The sequence below is a fragment of the Alexandromys fortis genome, unplaced genomic scaffold, assembly GCF_014885135.2.
Source record: "Alexandromys fortis isolate MF-2015 unplaced genomic scaffold, M_Fortis_MF-2015_v1.1 scaffold_1, whole genome shotgun sequence".
NCBI classification, from domain to species: Eukaryota; Metazoa; Chordata; class Mammalia; order Rodentia; family Cricetidae; genus Alexandromys; species Alexandromys fortis.
In genome coordinates, this window is record NW_026067927.1 from 29240022 (window position 1) to 29260746 (window position 20725).

At 49.7% G+C, this 20725-nt stretch overlaps 1 protein-coding gene and 1 pseudogene across 13 annotated transcripts in view; both read left to right on the forward strand.

Moving 5' to 3' along the window:
- Nucleotides 1-15088, forward strand: part of Wnk2 (WNK lysine deficient protein kinase 2) — a 107981-nt gene extending 92893 nt beyond the window's left edge. For 5 of the 13 annotated variants that reach the window (XM_050144351.1, XM_050144354.1, XM_050144352.1 and 2 more), the window contains 3 exons: nucleotides 6558-6602; nucleotides 8048-8286; nucleotides 12223-14889. In XM_050144351.1, the coding sequence (XP_050000308.1) occupies nucleotides 6558-6602; nucleotides 8048-8286; nucleotides 12223-12552 (614 nt within the window). In that variant the 3' untranslated portion in view covers nucleotides 12553-14889. The other 8 variants (XM_050144355.1, XM_050144360.1, XM_050144356.1 and 5 more) reach the window with 6 other exon arrangements.
- A 5146-nt stretch (nucleotides 15089-20234) lies between these two features.
- Nucleotides 20235-20725, forward strand: part of LOC126502511 (kinesin-like protein KIF11) — a 40428-nt pseudogene continuing 39937 nt past the window's right edge.

Sequence of the window (20725 nt, forward strand, 5' to 3'; positions counted from 1 at the left end):
GAAAAAAAATGTAAAGGTGTAGTCTTTGGGCACAAAGAATGGAATTGTCCCGCCATGTAAGCGGCTCAGAGGCAGGTGATGGGTTTGCTAAAGTGGACCTCAGGAAGTGGCCGGGACCAGGAGGGATCAGCCCGATGATTGGGGAGGGAACAGGGCCTGGCATCTTGCTGTGTTCTGCGATGCCCGTTCCTAGGCCTTGGCTACCCTGCCCTGCCCGCTTCCCACAGCAGAGCCAGACGGTGGTAAACACCGAGTCCTTCCAAAGTCCACAGGACGGCTAGGGGACAAGGGCTCAGCTCTCAGGCTGGGATGTCTGCTCATCACTGCCGTGGACGGCAGCAGCTGCTCGATAAGGCGCTTTCCTGTCCTCACCATCTCTGTCCAGAGAAATCATGGTGACTGATAAAGGTGCCCCACCTGCCCCACCCCTCCTCCTCCTCCGGGCCGCTTCTCTTCTGCTCCTACTGTTGCCTCCTCCCATTCTGTGGTCAGTGGCTTTGGTGCTTGGGCTGGGCTAGATGGAGCCATGGATGTTAAGTTACAAGACTGGTGTGGCTGTTGGTGTGGAGGAGGAATCGCAGCAACCTGTACTTGATAAGTGTCTCTCTGTTTTCTTCCCTTTATATTCATTTGCAGGCTGGACGGTTTACCACCCAACGTCTGAGAGAGGGGCCTATAAGTCTAGTAGCAAGCCTCGTGCTCGATTCCTCAGTGGACCCGTATCTGTGTCCATCTGTCTGTATTTGTTCTTTTGTATTTTCCCACCTCCTGGCCCTTGGTTTCTCCCCTCCCCACCCCGTCTTCATTACCTCTCATACATTTCATAGGATGCCACTCCAGCCCTTGAAGTCACCTCCTCCATGTAAAAAGGTGGACCCCACAAGCCTTTCCTACCACACACAGTGTCCATAGTCACCCAGCCACAGTCAGCTGTGTGCATGCTCTTGGCTGCGCCCAGGCACCAAAATCATGCGCAACAGCATACCTACCTCTCCCGTGGCCCCTCCACCACGTACACCGGGGCATTCTGCACCCTTCCCATCACCTCATTCCTTTTCTTTTCTTTGGATGTTGGACGTAGTTTTCTGTTGTAATTGTGGCCAGCATACATGTCTGCTGTCTCCCAGTTCCAATGACAACAAAAAGACAACCCCAACCTTCTCCAGATACCCAGTGTGTTACACACGTACCTGGACTCCCACAACGTGCATGTCGCAGACCGATGACAGCTCTGATGTCCCTGGAGGGTGTGACTTCTGTGTAGGGCCAAAGGCCAGCACCCAGCCCCATCTCCACCCTCTTTCCCACTCCCTGCATGTGGAGGTGCTAAGAATGTGTTTCAGGGGTCTCGGGGGCATAAACCAGTGGCACAGCCCTTGCCTAGCATGCAAAAGACAGGCCTCGGGTGCCATCCCCTGGACTGCAAAACAAAGGACTTGTTCCAGCTAGGGCTTCCTGGCCCTCTACCCTACCATGCAGGGTAGTCCCCTCTGCCATCTCTCCCTACCCTCTGCTCACGCCAACTTAGAAAGATTAATAGATACCTGCCCCATTCCACATAGTTCATGCGTTGGAGCCTGCATTCTGCCTGGGTCCCTGTTCTTTCCCACCCAGCTGGGGCACTCTGCTCAGTAAGTCTTCAGCTGACCCATGTGACATGAGGGATGAAGCCAGTGAGGCAGCTCCTTCCCCTTCCACCAGACTCACATCTAGTGCCAGCCTCCCTCACATATACTGGGACACGTTTCTAGTACCCAGGATGCTCACCTGCTGGGACCAACTCACCCTGGTGCAATTTGTTTTTAACCCTCACGATGATTGGCAAATCAACCCAAAGTTGTAGAGCTTTTAGGGTTTTTGTCTTTTTTAACTGAAAAAAGAAAAGAGTTTTTTGACAATTGGATTGGAGATGCTGGTTTGGGGCACATGACTTTTTGCTTGTACAATAAAGATACATTGTGCTTGTGGGGACCCAGAGACCATGTCTGTGGTAGGTGACCATTGCCATTCCCTACTCCCTGCATCAGAGGCCCATGCTGGGCCATCCTCCTCCAGGTGGACGTGCCAAGGGCACATGGCTATGTGGAAGTGCCAGGGGCTTCCCAGCATCTTCTTGTCTGTTCAGTAGTCTGCCCGCTGTGGCACAGTGACATCTGGCTTGCAGTGCGTCTCTCTAGCTTCCCGTCAGTTACTGAGTTGAGGATGAGAAGGGCTAGGAGGGCTCCCTTTGTGTGTCCCTCATATTTCTGCAGCAGGCAGTCTGTGTACCCACCTGCCAGCCTCATTCTGGCCCTTGCTTGCCTGATGCCTCTTCTGACTGTGGCTGGTGGGGACACAACTCATAAGAGGATGGTCACTAGGTGTGACAGCACCTGGAACTCTGGGTATGTCCTGTGCCCGGGGCAGAGCACATGACAGTTTGTCGTAGCAAGCTCAGTCATGCCTCTCTGAGGGCAGCTTCTCTAGTTCAGGTCATGTCTTTGAATGGTGTTCGTTGGTTTCACTGTGAGTTACTGGCCTGAGACTAAGAAACAGTGGGGAGAGGGGACGTCTGAACAGGCTTGGCTCGGTGGTTTCAGTTGTTACTCTGCGTGCCCATGGATTGCTGGTCCACAGCCTGGCCTATCAAGGCAGGCTGGGCTGGCTCAGCATCCTCTGACCCTTACATGTTCTCAAGTGGCTGCCAGGCAGAGCTTAGGTGAGTCCCTACTCTGGCACCTCTCACTGTGGTACAGTGTATGGAGAATCTTGGGCCAGTGCACTCTGGAAGTGAAGCCCAAAGGCTCTTTTATCCTGCAGGCTGCTGGCCTCCAAGTTTTAGGGGTCTAGCCTCTCGTTGAGACATCCGTTTGTATGTCTGTGTGCTGGTTTCTGGGTAAACTGTAGAGTGTCTTCAAGAGGAGATGCGAGGCCTGTGAGAATCGAGCATGGAGTATGAGTATTGAGTCGGGGGGGGGGGGGACAGGGAGCAGTGCTTCATGAGTGAGAGAGGATAAATGACGGAAGGGTGGAGCCTGGCCGTGAGGCTGAGAGGAGAGAAGGGCTCTCAGGGCAGAGTGCACAGGTGGCTGATAAGATGCTAGAGTATGCCTGCCTTGGAAGCTGTGTGATCCGGGAGGCCTTGGTCAAGCCTACACAGTATCAGTTCATGTCTTTGGCGTGTGACAACCCCTACTTCCTAGAGAGAAAAGGTGCTAAGAAAACAAAATATTCTTTAAACTTTTAGTACAGAAATATCTGGGCTTCCATGAAGCCCAGAGAAGGAAAAGGAGCCCCCAGGAGGGTAATTTGAGCTGGAGGACCTGTCTCAGGTGGAGTCAGGCAGAGCATCAGAGAGCTCCAGAGGCAGAGCTGGACGTGAGACAAGGGGCAGTTGGAGATGGGCTGTGGGTGGAAAGGCCTTGGCATAGAGCTCTGTTGAGACACCATTTTATAAGACAGCAAGTCTTATAAAAGAAAACATTAATTGGGGGCTTGCTTATAGTTTCAGAGGTTTAGTCCATTATCATCATGGCGGGGAGCATGGTAGCATGCAAGCAGATACGGTACTGTAGAAGGAGCTGAGAATTTAACATCCAGATCCACAGGCAACAGGAAGAGACTGAGATACTAGGCCTGGCTTGGGCTTTTGAAATGTCAAAGCCCATTCCCAGTGACACATTTCCTCCAACAAGGCCACACCTATCTCCTAATCCTTCTCAAGTAATGCCATTCCCCAGTGACTAAGCATTCAGATGTGTGATCCTGTGGGGACCATTCTTATTCAAACCCATCATAGGCCTCCAGGGAGTGTGGACCTATATCAGTTCCCTCCTCCCAGTCTGGACAGGGTCCTGGCACAGATCCAATGGCTCACTTGCATGTCCCTTCCTATGGTAGACCATGGCATTCAATCAGACATATTTATTCTAAAACAACGATGGCCATGGAACTGAGGAGGAAAAATTCAAGTCAGAACCCAAGGCTGAACTTGGGTGTCTGCTCGTGAGAAACTGTGGGTACAGCCTACTGAGACACTTGGTTTGTGTCCTATCCTACCCATGCTCGGGCAGGCATGGGCACCTCTTGTTTCTTGCTGTGCCATAGGAAACATGAGGTCTCACAATGTGTTGTTACGTCATCCTGTTCTCATTTGCCTCAGATCTGGTGTGGGAACCCTCGGAAGCCTTCCCAGCCTTTTTCTCTCTGCATTGTTCATATCTCTTGCTGGTGGTGAGAGAGTCCAGTGAGGTCCCCCAGCAGGGCACACAGGAGACCTCTTACACACTCCGTAGCCTAGGCTTACCATAGAGGGCTGTGAAAGCAGGCATGTTGGCTCCAGGCTCTGTAAGACCCAGGATTATACAGCTCAAGGCCTAGTAAAAATGGTTTCATGATGGAGTAAACCATATCTTGTTTCTGAACTGATGCATCCTGGGTAGTTTTTTAGTTATTGTCACCACTTGAGAATAAGGATTGTTCAATATAGAAACAGCTCTGGGGGTATATTAGCCCTTGATATCAGAATTGGGTGGAGGTTGAGTGGGGGTTGTCTAGTGGTCTGTAGTTAGAGCTGGCCTGTGGAAGGTTGGGATGGGGATGAAGCTGAGACACTTGGGCTGGCTATAGGGGACCTGGTACCAGGAGGGCTGACTCCCCAAGGAGGCCTGTTCTATAAACCTCATCAATGTTTGAATACTGGGATGCAGAGAAGAGATGTGAGGCCGGAGCCCCTCTTTTAAGTATTTGTCCTTGTCTTTCCTCCTGAGCTTTATATCTGCCATGCTTGAGAAGTTCTTATTGCCAGCTAAGGTCCTCAGGGTGGTGATTGTGAGACTCTGGAGAGGAGGTGCTGTTCACCCACGTGTGTTTCATGGTTTGAACCAAAGCATATATGCAGAGACCTCACCTCACTGCAGGGACAAATGGGATATCCAGGGAGATCAGGCTGGGACTGGTTGAAACCATCCTGCCTCTGCCTGGTTTGATCTGCTCACCTAGTGCTATCCTGGCATAGTAGTAACGGGGGCCAAGCTTGTTCATCAGATGCCCCAGGTAGAGACCCTGTCTGTTGGTATACTGGGAGCCATCTAGGGATATGCAGGACTTTCAACATGGAGTCTTAGATGTTCCCCTGAGACTTTGCACCAAGTCCTCCCAGAGAGCGGTGTGGCCTAAGTGTTGACATAAAATGACAAACACTGGCTGATTTGGCCATGGTCACCTGAGTCTGGAATCCAGGAAGGCCAACCAGAGCACTCACTCCCTCTGGCATTCTACCCAGTGTGACAATAGCCACACAGGGTCCCAAATCCACAGCCCCCTTTCCTCCAAAAGTAGACTGAGATTCCTTCCCCACAACACACAGTGTCTTCCAAATCCCTCCTGTTTATCTCCCCTCTTTCAATTTGAAAATTGAATTACTCAACAAATACCCCATTGCCCCACTGTAACCTTAGAAACCCATACAGAATAAACTAAAATGAATAAATCCATTGCAGCTGTGCTTCGGGTCCGATACACAGGCTAATTCTGACTGAGGTGTGGCCAGCGGTCATGCCCTGTCCTATCCCTCAGGGCAAGAGTGCCAGGCCTATGAGCCAGTGCCTTGTGTGAGAGCACCCCCTTCCTGGAACATGTGTTTCGGAGAGGGGAGATGGGGCTGGAATACAGATCTGCTATGCTAGTGTGGCTTTGCCAATTGACCTTGGGGAAGTCTGAGCTCTTCCTTGCCACTTGTGGCTCCCAGAGTGGCCATAGGTTAAAATAGAATCACAGTGCATGCTGTAGCCCAGGCTGGCCCTGGGTCACTGGGTTACTCTACCCCTCTACACTGCCAGATGTCACATTCTGTATGTTGCCCATGGGACCCCAGACAAACTCAGGACAGTGGGGCTAGAGCTGTTTTAGTGATCATCCAGTAAGGCTGCTTCCCATGCCCGTGGGGAAAGTGAGTTGGCAGAGAAGAGGCATGATGTCTCCCCAAATCCTTATCAACCCCAAGAAAGACTCACTAATAACCCTTCTAGATGCCCATCTGACCTAGTCCAAGGCAGCCATCTGGGATCCAGAATTGGCCTCAGACCTGCAAAACAATGTATCTTTTTGCACTTGGAAAACCTCTGGTGGCCTTGGTGGCCAGCCCAGGCTGAGCCTGGCTCCATTCGGGGACCCCATGGCTGACTTTCAGTGGGTTTCCCTGCCTCAACCAGTGGGACTCACAAAGGCCTGGTGTTTGAAACCCATGCAGTGTGCTTTGCAATTTTTTTTTTTTTTGGGTTTGTTTTTCTGGTTTTTCTTTTTTCTTTCTCTTTTTCCGGAATATGCTTTTAGAGACAAAACACTTCTCCTTGAAGCTTGGGGGCTTGCCCTGGCACCTCTACCTCCTCAGCGAAGGCCATAAGAGCCTGCACACGAACTCTGGGGATGTCACCCCCTTCTCCCAGGCCAGGCTGGCCTCCCTCTCCGACTGCTGCCTGTGTCTGTCCCTCCCTGCACACTGATGACTTTTGCTTACACGTGGTGTGTGCTGTTCTGCCTAACTCTGTGGTCTTGTGTCCTTTGTTCTTCCCTTACAGGGTCAGCCCTGAAGCGTCTCTGCCTAGGCAAAGAACACAGCAGTAGTAATTATCTGGTTTTTGTGTTTTTTTTTACCCCCTCTGTCCCCTCTCATCGCATGGGCTTTGTCGTGGCTAGTGCGTGTCAGGGCCTCCCACGGACGTGTGGCCTGTTCTGCCCCTGACCCACAGGGTTCTGCTTCGCTTCTGCCTGTCTGGATAGCTGCTTCCTCCCAGCTCCTCTTTGTGTCTCCATGGTTTCTAGAGTTTGTGCCATCTTGCCAGTCACTTCTTAATAGGCCTGTCCTTCTCCGCAGTGTCCGCATATTAGTGTTTATTAATTGGGTCCTTCCAAAACCTTAGGCTTCAGAGCTTCTTTGAAGTGTTAATAATGAGTGTTTCCCAAGGAGAGATACCAAGACTGGAAGGTTGTTAGTCGACCTGGGCCACTCACACACACCCCTTTGCTCTTTCTTTCTTGTCTTTTTGTTTTTTAATCCCCTTCATCTTTTTTTTCCCCCCTGGCTGAAAACCTCATGTAGCAATAGCTGTGTGTTGAGTCTCATCACTAACGTGTAACCCTCTGTTTATGCTTCCCCATTGCTGGCCACTAAAGTTCACTACATTTTGGAACAGCTTGTTTGAAGAGATGGTCATTAGCTGTCTGGGATTTTTTTTTTTTTTTTGGTGATGTGTATAAACATTTTAAATTGGCTTATTCAAAATTGCTAGGTGGAATTACGTGCATGGGTAGGGGAGGAAGGGAGGAGGCAATTCAATAAGTCCTGTGTGGGCCATAAAAACAATCTCTCACAGAAGCAGGCAAGCTCTCTAGTCTGCAGAGTGACTCCTGGCTCCCAGCCTCCCAGTATCACCAAGCTGTGGCTCGGAGGGTGTGGAGCCCACCCGAGGGACTCTAGGTGTGGTATCTTTTATTACCACCTTTCCAAGTGCTCGCATAAGAAAAGGCACCATTTCCTTGTCTTGGGTTCCAGCTAAAATACACAGGAGCACAATAAACAGTCTGCCCAGGGGGTGCTGGAAGGCTGGTGGTGGCACTCACATGCTGAACATTCTACAAAGTAGGCCAGAGAGTGCCCTGAGATTCTGCCCCTGCCCCTGGGATGCCAGTACCCATGTGTATCTGGCTGTGCCATGAGTTCCCCATGCTCTCACGTGTGTGAGTCTCGTGGAATATGTTGTGGTAGGTCTATGGGAGACTGTTAATGGAGACTGCCACCTGCTCAGGGTCATCTTCCTGGCCTGGCTTAAGAAACAAGTGAGGCTGCCTGGCACAGCCCAGTCACCCATAGCCTACACAGAGCTTCATGGTGCCTAACACCAGGCAGCAAGGCCCGCTGATGCAGACCGCCTCTTGAAGCAAGGTGTTGCTTGGCCAGAGTGAGGCCATTGATTGTCCCAGCCATCATGTGAGAATGACTGCGGCCAGCCTGTCAGTGGTGCTGAGTGAGTGTGTGGCGTCACCAATCCTGGCCTATATGACTCCCCAGGGTCTTCCACCAGCAGCCTGGCCCCAGGCCCTGAGCCAGGTCCTCAGCCCACCCTGCACGTCCAGGCACAGGTGAACAACAGCAACAACAAGAAAGGTACCTTCACCGACGATCTGCACAAGCTGGTGGATGAATGGACAACAAAGACGGTGGGGGCGGCGCAACTGAAGCCCACACTCAACCAGCTGAAGCAGACGCAGAAGCTGCATGACATGGAGGCCTCTGGCGAGGCACGGGCTGTGAGTGAGCAGGGGCACAGGCTCTACTGGGAGGGATATGGTAGGCATAGTGGCTATGAGCTACTGCTGGAATCCCATGTGCCAGATGGCCATCATGCTAAGGACTTGACTTTCATGATCAGGGTCCATCTTCTCCAAAAGAATTAGGCCTTGCTGGGTGGTGGTGGCGGCATGTACTTTTAATCCCAGCATTCACAAGGCAGAGGCAGGTGGATTTTTTAGTTTGAGGTCAGCCTGGTCTACAGAGTGAGTTCCAGGACAACCAAGGCTACAAGAGAAACCCTCTCAAAAAAAAAAAAAAAAAAAAGAAAAAAGGAAGGAAGGAAGAAAAAAGAAAAAAAAAAAGAAGTAGGCCTTTGCCCCTGTGGTAAGTAGGAGGTAAAAGTGACTTCCTGTGGTCCTTGTGGCCAGCAGGGAACAGGCTGTGCCTATGACCCTAGAACTCGGGTACAGCAGAATCCTTAGGCAGTCCCAAGTAGGTCACACACCTTCTTTGTGGATAGACACACCTCCATCTGCATTACAGCCATTTGTCTCCGGGCTATAGGAAGGGCAGGTGTACCCCTCACTCCTGAGTGGCAGCTGCATCCAACTGGGGCCAACATGAGACAGGACACCCTTGCAGGTCTTGGCACACATTACAATTTTGGGAGAGCTAGCTGTAGGAGTGTTCCCACTTTTCCAACTTTCTGGAGGAATTTGTGGAAGATTGGTGTTATTTCTACCCCCAAACGACTCCCGAAGCTCATGGGCTCATGGGCTGAAGTATCTTGTGGGTGCTGTTTTCAGTGTGGAACACATCCCTCTGTGAACTTAGGCTTTGAATCCTCCCAGACACACAAGGAATTGGAAGCCTGCTGTGAATATTGCTTGCTAGGTGATGCTGGCAGAGCTCAGCACACATATGTCCAGCTCTTGGGGAAGGCTTTCCTTAAGAATCTGGTTTCTTTTCCAGTCCTAACGCCATTTGAGTGTTCTGTCATGACAGTCTTGTTAAATTCTGCTTCCCTAGTAGTTACTACTTCTTCCCTAAATTTGCCTAAACTTTCCAATCAGTTGCCCCTTAATCACTGTAAGCCTTTTGTTGCTGTTTGCCAGATCCCCAGGCTGTGTGTCATTCCTGGTGTTGGTGATTTATGCCTCACTTCTTTCTGTGTGTTTCTGTCTCTGTTCCTCTGTGTCTGTCCTTCCTTCCTTTCCTGCCTTTTGTCCTTATATCTTAAGGCTTTGTTAATTTCATGAGCCATTTCAAAGAACTTTATTATCTTTGATGGTATTCTTTGCTGTATATTTCCTTCATTTCTAACTCTTACTATTTCTTTCTCTCTCTGGCTTGATGTTCTCTAGAAAGTTTCTTAGGTTTGACTGGGAATTGTTGGCAGAGTGTTTGCCTAGTATTAGTGAGGACCCTGGTTTGGGCCCCCAGCACTAGAGTAAAACAGAAAAACTTCTTAAATTGGCCAGGCCACTAATTCTAGCCTTTCTGACTCTTGCAGAGGACTCAAGTTCATTCCCCAGCACCTATGTCTTGAGGCTCACAACTGCTTGTAACTCCAGCTCCAGAGCATTGGGGGCCCTCTTCTGCCCTCATAGACACCTGCACAGAGACACATATGCACACACACATACACATAAATAAAAAGTAATTTTTAAAAAGTTTAAAGTTCTCGGCCAAATGTCTCAGTGATGCATCTCATTTACACAGTCTCTTCCGGTTCCCTGGTTTCCTTCTTCCCACAGCTTCACTCCTTGGTTCCTTGTCTCGCCTTGTGAGGTTGTAATACTGTGTGAAGGGTATTGTGTTGGAAAAAGTTATAAAAATAATTGGAGATCTAGACTTTAATTGTCTTGATTTGTCTTTGAGCACACACGTTTTATTTTTAGCAGGCATCTTCTGTAGAGTGCCTGGCCAGGTAGGTGTGTGTGTGCACACGCATGCATGTAGTGATTTGTATGTATGCACATGCTTATATGTAGGCATGTTTATGAAACCAAATGCCAACATCTAGTGTTTTTTCTTTCCCTCACTACCTTCTCCTTTTTGAGACAGGGCTTCTCTCTCCAGGCGTCCACCCTTCTCTGCCCCTCCCCAGTGCTAGGGTCACAGATGTGTGCTACCACACCAGACTGCAGGCACTAGGAGTCGGCGCGCAAGCCCCCACACTTCTACACAGGAGCTCTTACAGATCTCCAACCTCCTCTTCTACTTTTTGGTACTGAGCATGAAGCAGAAGACTTTTCGTGGTTTCTTCTTCTTCTTCTTCTTCTTCTTCTTCTTCTTCTTCTTCTTCTTCTTCTTCTTCTTCTTCTTCTTCTTCTCCTCCTCCTCCTCCTCCTCGTCCTCCTCCTCCTCGTCCTCCTCCTCCTCGTCCTCCTCCTCCTCCTCGTCCTCCTCCTCCTCTTCTTCTCCTCCTCCTCCTCCTCCTCGTCCTCCTCCTCGTCCTCGTCCTCCTCCTCCTCTTCTTCTTCTTCTTCTTCTCTTCTCCTCCTCCTCCTCGTCCTCCTCCTCCTCCTCCTCCTCTTCTTCTTCTTCGAGTTTCGCTGTTTTAGCTGTTGTCTGGGCCATAGTTTATCTACTTGTTGCAGTACCTTCCTTTCCAGTCCCAACAGCCTGGGAACAACACTCTTGTTGCCCTGCTGCGGCTTTGCAATAAGCTTACTATTCGGCGGGCTAGGACATCCACTGTTGAACTGCAAGAGCCTCTTGGTTTTTCTGGGTCCTGAATGTTTGCCGTTCTTAAGGTAACCCACTGGAGCTTCTCTTAACGATGAATTAAGTCTTTCAACGAACAGGATAGGTTCTCCATATTGAGTGTCCCATCAGCTTGGCATCTGTTTCTTTACATCTTTGTAGGGTGTTAATATCTCCCATCAAACCCCTCCCGAGGTGGTTGGTGATTGGGAGTGCTACAAACTGTGCAGTCCTGAAAATTTCACGTCCCCATTGAGTGTTTCTAGAATGCAGAAATGTGGCCAATTCTGGTGCCTAGAAGCCCGTGGTCCTGCGAAATTTGCTTGTTCAGCCTTTCCTGTGGGTTTCTCTACGCATAGTCTTGTCTTCTGCTATTATGCGGTTTTTTTCTTCTCTTGTCTCACCTTGGCTGGGTCCCCTCACAGTGTTGACCAGAAGTTTGAAGGCATTTTGGGGAAGCGCCTAATGTTACCCCCTCTGTAGGTACGGCTGCTGGCTCCATGGAGGCCTTCACTGCTGAGCATGCCTCTGTAAAGGGTGTGGGGCTTGATGAGTCCCCATCCTGCCTTGTATGGAGAACACTAGCTGGGGGGGGGGGGGTTTGTCATGTGTATGTTTGTGGTCAGAGGATAGAAGCCAGGGCCTCATATGTGCCAGGCAAGTGCTCACCAGGGAACTCCAGCATAGGCCTTCCAGTGGGGCTTCTTCTCCTGTCTCTGCGAGGCAGCAAAACCCACTGGACTGGGATGCTAAACCTTTTGTAGTTACTGTTTTCGGTTTCCCAACTGTTTCTGTGTAGGTGCTGCAGACTGCCAGTTCTTGATCTCCCTCACTGTAGTCTCGTCCAGTCCGGACATCAGAGGTGCTGGTTCTGGAAGCCAGCAACCATCCTTTCCCTACCTCTAAGGCCACTGCGCCTGGCTGGGAGGACAGAGGGTTGCCCCAGAGTTCCTGCTCCCGCACGCCTCCTGGGCTACTGTAGGTGCATAGTGGTTACTAGGCCATGGTGTCACCTGGGTGGAAGTGTGTCAGTCGCTCATGTACCCTTCTACACCTGGCAGGTTCTGCTCCAAACTCCGTCTGGCTTGTGGACAGCTGGAGCATATGGCCCACAGGTGCCTAGCCCTCAGTGTAGTGATCAGGGGCGGGAGGGCAGCTGCTTCCCACACCAGCACTTGGACTACACAAGGAGACCGACTGACTGCAGCCCCCTGTCCCTTCCTCTTTGTTTCTGTGTCTCATAGACAACTGTGCCTCGAGCAGGAGTGGGGACACCGTGTTTGGCCCCAGCACCCGGCCCTCTGTCCACCACAACCATTCCTGGAGCCACCCCAGCCCTGCCTGTGCCCATACCAGGTACTGTCCTCTCCAGCCTCTCAGGCCCTCCCTGTGCACTGCCTCTGAGTCAGTATGGAGGCCTGCTCCCTGTTCCTGTGTCCTGGGGGTCCTGGGTGGCCTCAGGGAACTCACAGGGCGCTTGGGGAAGTCAGAGCCCTCCTAAGGTCCCTATGTTGCCAGTGTTTCTGCGGCCACCTGTTATCAGCACGCCAGGCCCCCGGCTGCACATCACGTAGCCCTCTGCCATGCCCTGGCCAGATGGAGCACTCGGAAGCATGTGGAAGAACCCAGTTGTGGTTTGGCCTCCTCATGGCTCCTTCACATGGGCACAGGGCAGAGAGCTCCAGCCCAGGGGGCACGAGAGGGCAGCAAGACACTTCCCCCGCTGCCTCAGACCCCCTCACCCTTAGGTCCCTGCAGTCAACACAGGCAGTCTTCACACCCCATTGCCTGTCCTTGATTGAGGATTAGAACCTCACCATCCCCCTGCAGCAGCCCAGTGCCTTGAATTCCAGCTTTTCTGTTTCCTGATGGAAAGAAAGACATGTTTAAAAAGGCCACTGATCCAAAAGCAAAGGTGGATCTCATTACGGTTGACATGCGCGTTGCTGTCTCCACTGTGTTATGTTGCAGAGATGGGAATGGGGTACAGATGTGAAGTGGATAGTTAGTTCTAGTGTACATGCCTAAAAACAGAAACTAAAGTGAACATTGACAATGTGACCTGCAAATGCTGGATGAACCTTGCTCAGTCTGTGATAGAGTGAGGTCACCCTGAGTGTCTTCAGTAACAGAGCCACAGGGCCCACCTGAAGTTGACACTCCCTGTGAGGAGAGTCTGCAGCTTTGCTGAGCTGTGAGGATCCTGCCAAGAAACAAACGGGTGAACGCCTTGATAGCCAGCAGGCTGTTAGGAGCACCTACAGGCGAACACCACCATTCAGCTCAGGGGTCCCCACTCACTTTCTTCCTTGTCCATGGTTTTCTTAGAAGCCTGTGATCTGCCCATCCTTCCCTGCAAATGCCTCTCCAGGCCGTCCTCAGGCCTGCCTGCTGAGGGGTGGAGCATTTCTGGAGGTTTCCATGATACTTGTTCTGGGGGGGGGGGAGATGAAAGCCCCTGACTCCCTCTGAACAAATGTTTTACGCCTCCGATTGGAGGGTGGGCTGCCTGGGGTGACCCTGCTGTGAACTGTACAGTTAAGCTGTACTCATGAGAACCAGCTCAGTTATTTTGGTTTAAATACACTATTCCATCAATTCAGTTAGAATTGAATTTTCAGGGGGGCTGAGCAGAGTCATCTGCCGGGCCACAATACTGCAATAAGAGATTTTTGTTCTCTGTGTCTGGTCTGAAAACCACACAGGCCCACTTCTCCGTGAAGGGGAGCCTGCCTTCTCTCTCACTCCTGCGCCCAAGTCCTTTCCTACTGTGAGAACGCTAGTGGCATGGGATCTCCAAGAGACTGTATATGCGAAGGAGAAAAATAAACGTTTGCTTGAAAATACCGTGAAATGACAGCTTTTTTCTTGCCCTCTGTTCATACCAAAGCCAAACTATGGCCTTGTAAAAGATAGGTATGGGTCGTCCAGGTGGGCCTGCATGGCCTCTGCTTGGAGCCAGCAGCCATGCGTCCTGTACCCCGGAGGGTGGAGCTCATAGGGCTGGGAGACAAGAGCCAAACCTCTGGTGGGGTTGCCTGTCTCCCAGCACTGCGCCTGCTGGGGGTGGCCCAGGCCCACTGTTACCAGGCCGTTATCTCAAACCTGGCATTACAGCCTGCTCTCCAGACTATTGGCTGGGCTGCAAACCAGACTGCATCTGCATTGCTTTCAGAAGTGCAGGGAGAAAGGGTGAGTCTCACAGAGAGCAGACTGCATTTCCAGTCCTATTGGAGCTGTCACGAGGTCCTAGAAAACCTCGTTCGTATGAGTTCTAGGAGCTCCTGGTTACCGCCTTCCTCATGGTTTGGGGCTTCTCTTTCAGGCTCTTGGGTTTGCTGAGTAGAGCTGGGCAGGCGCCGACCAAAGTCATAAGAGAGGCACTGGCCTTCCAGGGAGCCCAGGGCATTATGGAAGGTGATGGTTTAGGGAGAAGACTTGCGCTGTGTGCGCTGCAGACCTGGCCCTGACAGCATGGGGTACATTCTGCTAGAGGTGACTGTCCTAAGACACAGCACTAGGCTTCCTTCCTGTACTCAGACCCCTGCAGCTGTATCATTGTACCTCATCTTGGAATGGGCCCTATTCAGAAGCAGAAATTGAAGGTTACTGTTTGCTCCCAGACCAAGGTCAGCTCAGTCTAGGATGGTTCAGCGGGACAGGGGTGAGGCCTTGTCTTTCTGGACTTCGGTGGTTATTGCTGAGTGACTAGCTGTTCTTAGAAGAAGACAACCAGGTGACAGCCATGCTCTGTGCAGAGAATAGAACGCTGTACAATGCATAGTCTCATCCCGGCATGGCTCTGGCCCCTGGGAAAGGTGCCTAGGCAGGGCTGTGTGCAGGGGCATCAGGGCCCAGCCTTGGGTGAGGCCAGTGCCTCCGAGGCCTGTAGTGAGCTGTGGCCATTTTGTTTTCTAGATCCTGAGAGTGAAAAACCCGACTGAGCCGGCCTCTACGCCAGGCCCACACTGCATCATCCAGGCGAAGAACTGACAGACGCCAGGGCAGCCACTCCTCTAGCCCACTCACGCTGTTTTGTAACCACTTTCTAACCATTTTTTATTCACAATTGGAAACACAAATGTAATGCAAGAATAAAACCTATTTTGGGGGAGACAGGACTTTGGTATTTCAAACTTCCTCCTTTCCACTGGTCATGGGGGCAGGCAGGAGATAGATAAGGGTGGGGAGGGCAGTGGGGGAGGGTTCAGCCCATTCTCTGCCAGGCCCTGGAGGCTCATCACCCAGTGCCCCTTCTCAGGTGCAGATTCAAGGTCCCTTTTGCCTACTCAGCTCCTTGTCACATGGTCTTTTCTCTGGCCCAAAGACACCAAAGTCATTCGTTCCCATTAAAGGAAGAGCATCGCGGAGGTCTGAAAGTGAGCCTGCTTTCCAGAACTCGTGGGTACCATCAGGAAAGGACCCAGCCAACATGGAACCTGAAGCCGCCTGGGGGTGGAGGACAGGACCGCTAGCTTCAGGAAGAGTTAAATTCCCCCATGGCAGGGTATGTCCAAAGCTCACATGGAAAAGCAGAAAAGCAGGCTGGGGAGGTGGCTCAGTCAGTTAATACTTGACTCGAGTTCAATCTTCAGAACCTATATTCAAAAGGTCAGGTGTGGTGGCCCACCTTGTAATCCCAGTGCTATGGAGGTAGAAACAGAAGGACTCCTGGAAATTGTCGGATAGACAGACTAGCTTACTTGGAGAGTTCGAAGTGGTGTCCCCTGGCCTCTACACACATGAATTCATGTGCACCCTCAAAGAAGTGCTGGTGACCTCTGAGTTGCCTTGACATGTAGAGATAATTTTCAGTAACCCGGCAGCCCACAGAAATGGGCCTCAAGCAGAGCTCCTAGGGTTTTGAACATCAAAACATGACTAAACTGGACCCAGGTGTTGCTCGTCTGCAGCCGCAGTTCAGGGCATGCTCCAGCCAAGCATGGGAGCGTGTGTTGACAATACTCAGGCGTGTCACCACTGGGGACCGCAGATAGTGCTATGACATTAAGGAGGTTTCTGGCATCTCTAGGTGTCACTTACATCCATCGTGACCCAAGTGCTCCGCCCCTGAGATTTAAAGTATGCCTTGTTGGAGGTCTAGCTGATTCTCTCAGACCCAGGAAACCTCGGCATACAGAGCTTCACATTCCGCCAACAGACCCCAGCAGTCAAGGTCGTGAGACTGAACATCTGTGTCATATACGCCAGCAACTTATTGCCCTGGACTGGGAGCCCAGCCTTGACTTGTAGGAAACCAAAAGCAAATGGTGACTTGGTCATTCAGGGTTGCCATATAAAGTACCATAGACTGGTTAGCTTGCTCACCATTCCAGAGGCTGGACGTCCGAGACCAAGTGCCTACGTAGTAGCTAGATTGTAGAGCTGCTCTCTTGGTTGGCCCATCGCACTCTGCGCCCCCATGACCTCTCTCTCTGCATAGAAAGATTGCATTTGTGCTCTTCATAGGATATTAGTCTTAGCAGATGAGGACCCCACTTTTTTTTTTTTAAGATTTGGAGGTTTTCATTTTATTAAAAATGTAGCAACATAATAGCAGCCTCATGTGATCGCTCTTTACTAGTACCATGTAAAAGTAGTTCAAGGACCCCACTCTTAGGATTGCATTTGCTCTTCATAAAGTCCCCATCTCCCCATACAGTTACAAGGTGATTGGGTCCTCAATGTAGGAGTTTAGAAGAATATAGTTTTCAGTATATAGAATATGGCTTACTGGTCCTTTGTAAGGTGGAGACTATCTGTACTTGTCTCTACTTGTACCTTAAAGCTAACAAGTGAATACCAACAAATTCTACAAAGAGAACGGGAGGAAGGAAGAAATCCAATGATAGTAAACTCGGAGCAAGGAACAACTTCTCTGAGTCCCCACATAGGAACATGAGGTGGAGCCCATGCAGCTTCTTCCTGCAAAATCATAGACTACACAGGACCAAGGGCAGTGGTCACCCACTCAGCACATGGGTCAGTTGGCCAGACAGGCACCAAGGGCTACAGAAGTTGTTTTAGAATTTAAGGTCACAGGGCCACAGGAAAAGGGGACCAAAGAGTAGACAAGATCAAAATCAAATAGCAAGGTGGTAGGTTAGTAATGACCAATTTTGGAATTACATACATACACACATACATATATATATACATACAGACACATATACTGTTGTAAGAAATATTAGATTTAATAAACAGCAGGATTCAGCCTGGTGATGGTGGCAGCGCACACCTTTAATACCAGCACTCAGGAGGCAGAGGCACATGGTTCTTTGTGAGTTTGAGGCCAGCCTGGTCTACAGAGCAAGTTTTAGGATAGCCAGGGCTACACAGAGAAACCCTGTCTGGAAAACTAAAAACTTAACAGCATGACTCAGAGATGTTGCCTATAGTTTTTAAAAATGCCTCAAATATAAAGACAAAGGATGAGGTAAAGGTGAACCCGGGTTCACCATCCCAACGAGGGGAGGTGGAAGTGGCTCTGGTGGATGGACACACGAAAGTAAAAGGTGATCATGGCCATACCATCCTAACACTAGCCAAACGGAGGAGGCTTGAGTGGGTCTCATCAATGCAGTTTTGACAGTAACTCTTATTGCCAGTTAAAAGAACCATTTCACAATCACAAAAGGGTCAACTCACTAAGTTCCAAATGCCCGTGTGCCTAATGGCAGTGAGCACACTATGTGAGCAAAACTGACAAACTGCAAAAGAGAAATCCACGATAATCATTTTGGTTTTCAGCTTAATAATGAACAGGACAAGAAGAAGTCACACAAGACCAAGAGTCTGGCTCAGTGTCTAATGCCTCACCTCTTCCTCCTTTCCTTCTGCCACCTATCTGGGAAGGCTGAGAGGACAGCATGACTGTTTCTCCATTGGTAGCAGTAAAGGATCCCATCAAATATGGCCCCTCCTACATGTCCTCAGCTTTCCCTGACCTGAGCACTGTGAAAGCCCATAGCCAGTATTTTCTCCTTGTCCTGTCAACTTGGGACCTACTAAGAAAGCCTCATTTTGTGGGTTAACAAGCCTCTTTGTGTCTTCTTGGGTGTGTGTGTGTGTGTGTGTGTACATGTGGTCACCGCACTCAATATCCAGACATCTTGGGTAGAGAGCCATCCTGTGTCTGGGGAGTGACCACGGCTGCCTCTGAGAATGTAGAAAACTTGAACACAACTTCTGACCTTACACATAAAAGCCTTATTGATATTTCTGGGATGTTTTATCGCAGACATACTCCCACTTCCCCTCCTTCCTTCCTTTCCTTCCCCTTTTCCCTCTGCTCTTCCCTACTTTTCCTTTGGTTGTTGAGACTGAACCCAGAGCCTCACCCAGTGGCCAGTGCTCAGTCACAGGTGTCCTCCCAGCTGAGCACAGTGTCTCTTATGTTCACATGACCTATGTATGAAGATAGATCATATTCTGGGGCATACAAAGGAGGGCACATTAAATATTTCTGATAACACATTTTAAAGAAGTCGCATGAACAAATGTTACCTGACCAATAGAGAATGAAGTTTGAAAACAATAATGATTCACTATAAAATACGCAAATATTTGGAAATGAAATAATGCACTTCCAAATGGCCTATAAACTGAAGAAAGCAGGAGTGAAAATAGAAACAAAAAAAAATTCATTAAAATGAAAATGAACTCTGCTACTTGTAAAGGCCTAGAATCCCAACAGACTCTAGGGTTAAGGCAGAGGGATCTCAAGGTCAAGGCCTGCCTAGGCCTCTTAGTAAGACTTTATCTCAAAATTAAAAGAGAAAAAAAAGTCTAGGGTTTTAGCTCAGTGGTGGAGCACTTGCGAAACTTGCACAAAGCCCTGGATTTAACCCCCAGTGTTGCAGAAAGAAAAGGGAAGGAGAAAAGAAGGAAATATGTAAAGAAGGAACAAAGCTCAGTTCAAAGGCTGCCCTAGGGAGGGGTTTCCAGCATTGAGGATGTAAACAAGAACCAGTGAGAGCCCAGTGGTCAAAGATATTTGCTGAGCCTGGTGGCCTGAGTTTAATTCCAGTACCCACAGGGTAGAAGGATAAAACCCAATTACCCCAAGTTGTATTTTGGCCTCCACACATGCACCATGGCATACAAACACACACACACACACACAAATACACATACACAAGCATAATTATGTTTTAGATGTGTTTATTTATTTATTTATTTATTTATTTATTTATTTTTGGTTTTTCGAGACAGGGTTTCTCTGTAGCTTTGGAGCCTGTCCTGGGACTCCCTTTGTAGACCAGGCTGGCCTTGAACTCACAGAGATCCACCTGCCTCTGCCTCCCGAGTGCTGGGATTACAGGCGTGTGTCACCACTGCCCAGCTTTAGATGTGGTTATTTTATTTCATGTGAATGAGTGTTCTGCTTGCATGTTTCTCTGGTGTCATCAGAGGTCAGATAAGGGCATCAACTCCCCTGGGACTGGAGTTACCGATGGTTGTGAATGACCTTGTGGGTGCTGGGAATTGAACCCGTGTCTTCTGCAAGAGTAGCCAGTGCTCTTAACTTCTGAACCATCTCTCCAGATTCTAATTAAAAATATTTTTAAAGAATGTATATGGGAAAAGAAAGAAAGATTAAAGCAATGGTTTCATTTTCTACCTTAAGAAACTATACAAAGAAATTAAATCTGGGGTCAGAGCAATGACTCAGTAGGTAAAGTGCCTGGCCCCATAGACGTTTCTAAAAGACTGTTGAATTGTTGCCCACTAAAATGAAAAGAGTCACACGTATCGTGCACATTCATAATTACAAGGTTTACAGTAGAAAGTGCTGACAGGATGACTTATTGCTGCTTGAGTCTGACAACCTGAGTTCAAACCTATGGTGGAAGGAGAGGACCAACTCTTAAAATTCTCCTTGAATCTCCATAGGCATGCAGAGATAAACCCACAAGAGATCTTTGTTGAGAAGTAGACAGCTGTTAGTGGCAGTTGACATGGAAGACTGTACCCGGAGTACTCAGTCAATGAGGACAGGAGGGAGGGACCTGCGTTCAGGGCTATAAATGCTCCCTGTGCTCAATCCTTGGCCAGTCGCTTGTCTGCATCGGTGCCCACCTTACAAGATCCTAAAATAAGCTGCCTTGCTTTTGCTGCTCTGAGCCTCTAGTGCTCACCATTACAAAGCAGGGATCTTCATTCCCCACTGAACGAATGTTCTCATGAACTGTGATGACCAAGAACTGGAAACAATTTAACTATGCCAAAGGTTGGCGGACAGAGCCATGAGCACATGGCGGGCCAGCCTTGCATGCCTATGCTGTGCAGCAATGGGGAGAAACGAGCTTCTCACCTGTGCGACAGACGACACTGCCAATCTCGAGAGAATCATATCCAAGTGAAGGAGGCCCCGCTCAAAAGGGTCCCGTGCCTCAAACCCCTGTATGTCCAGTAAGAGAAAATACAAACTGATTGTGCTGATGAAGCTGATCCGAAATTGTCTGGGAGGGCTTGGGGCTGGGGAGACAGGACATGAGGACGCATTTGGAAGAGAAGGGGAAAAGTTGAACTTGGACACAGTGAGCTTTCTCCCGCGCGTACACATGTCAGGCTTTACCGAATGGTACATGTTGGGTGTTATAGCCTGTATGTGTTACGCCTCAATAAAACAGTCACCCTTCAGCATCCCACACACACCTTCAGGGTTGAGTCCAGAGCTTTCTTTCTCCCTGTTTCTTCACTTGGTTGGTCTGTATGCATGTCTGGCTCTAATCTCTTCCTATA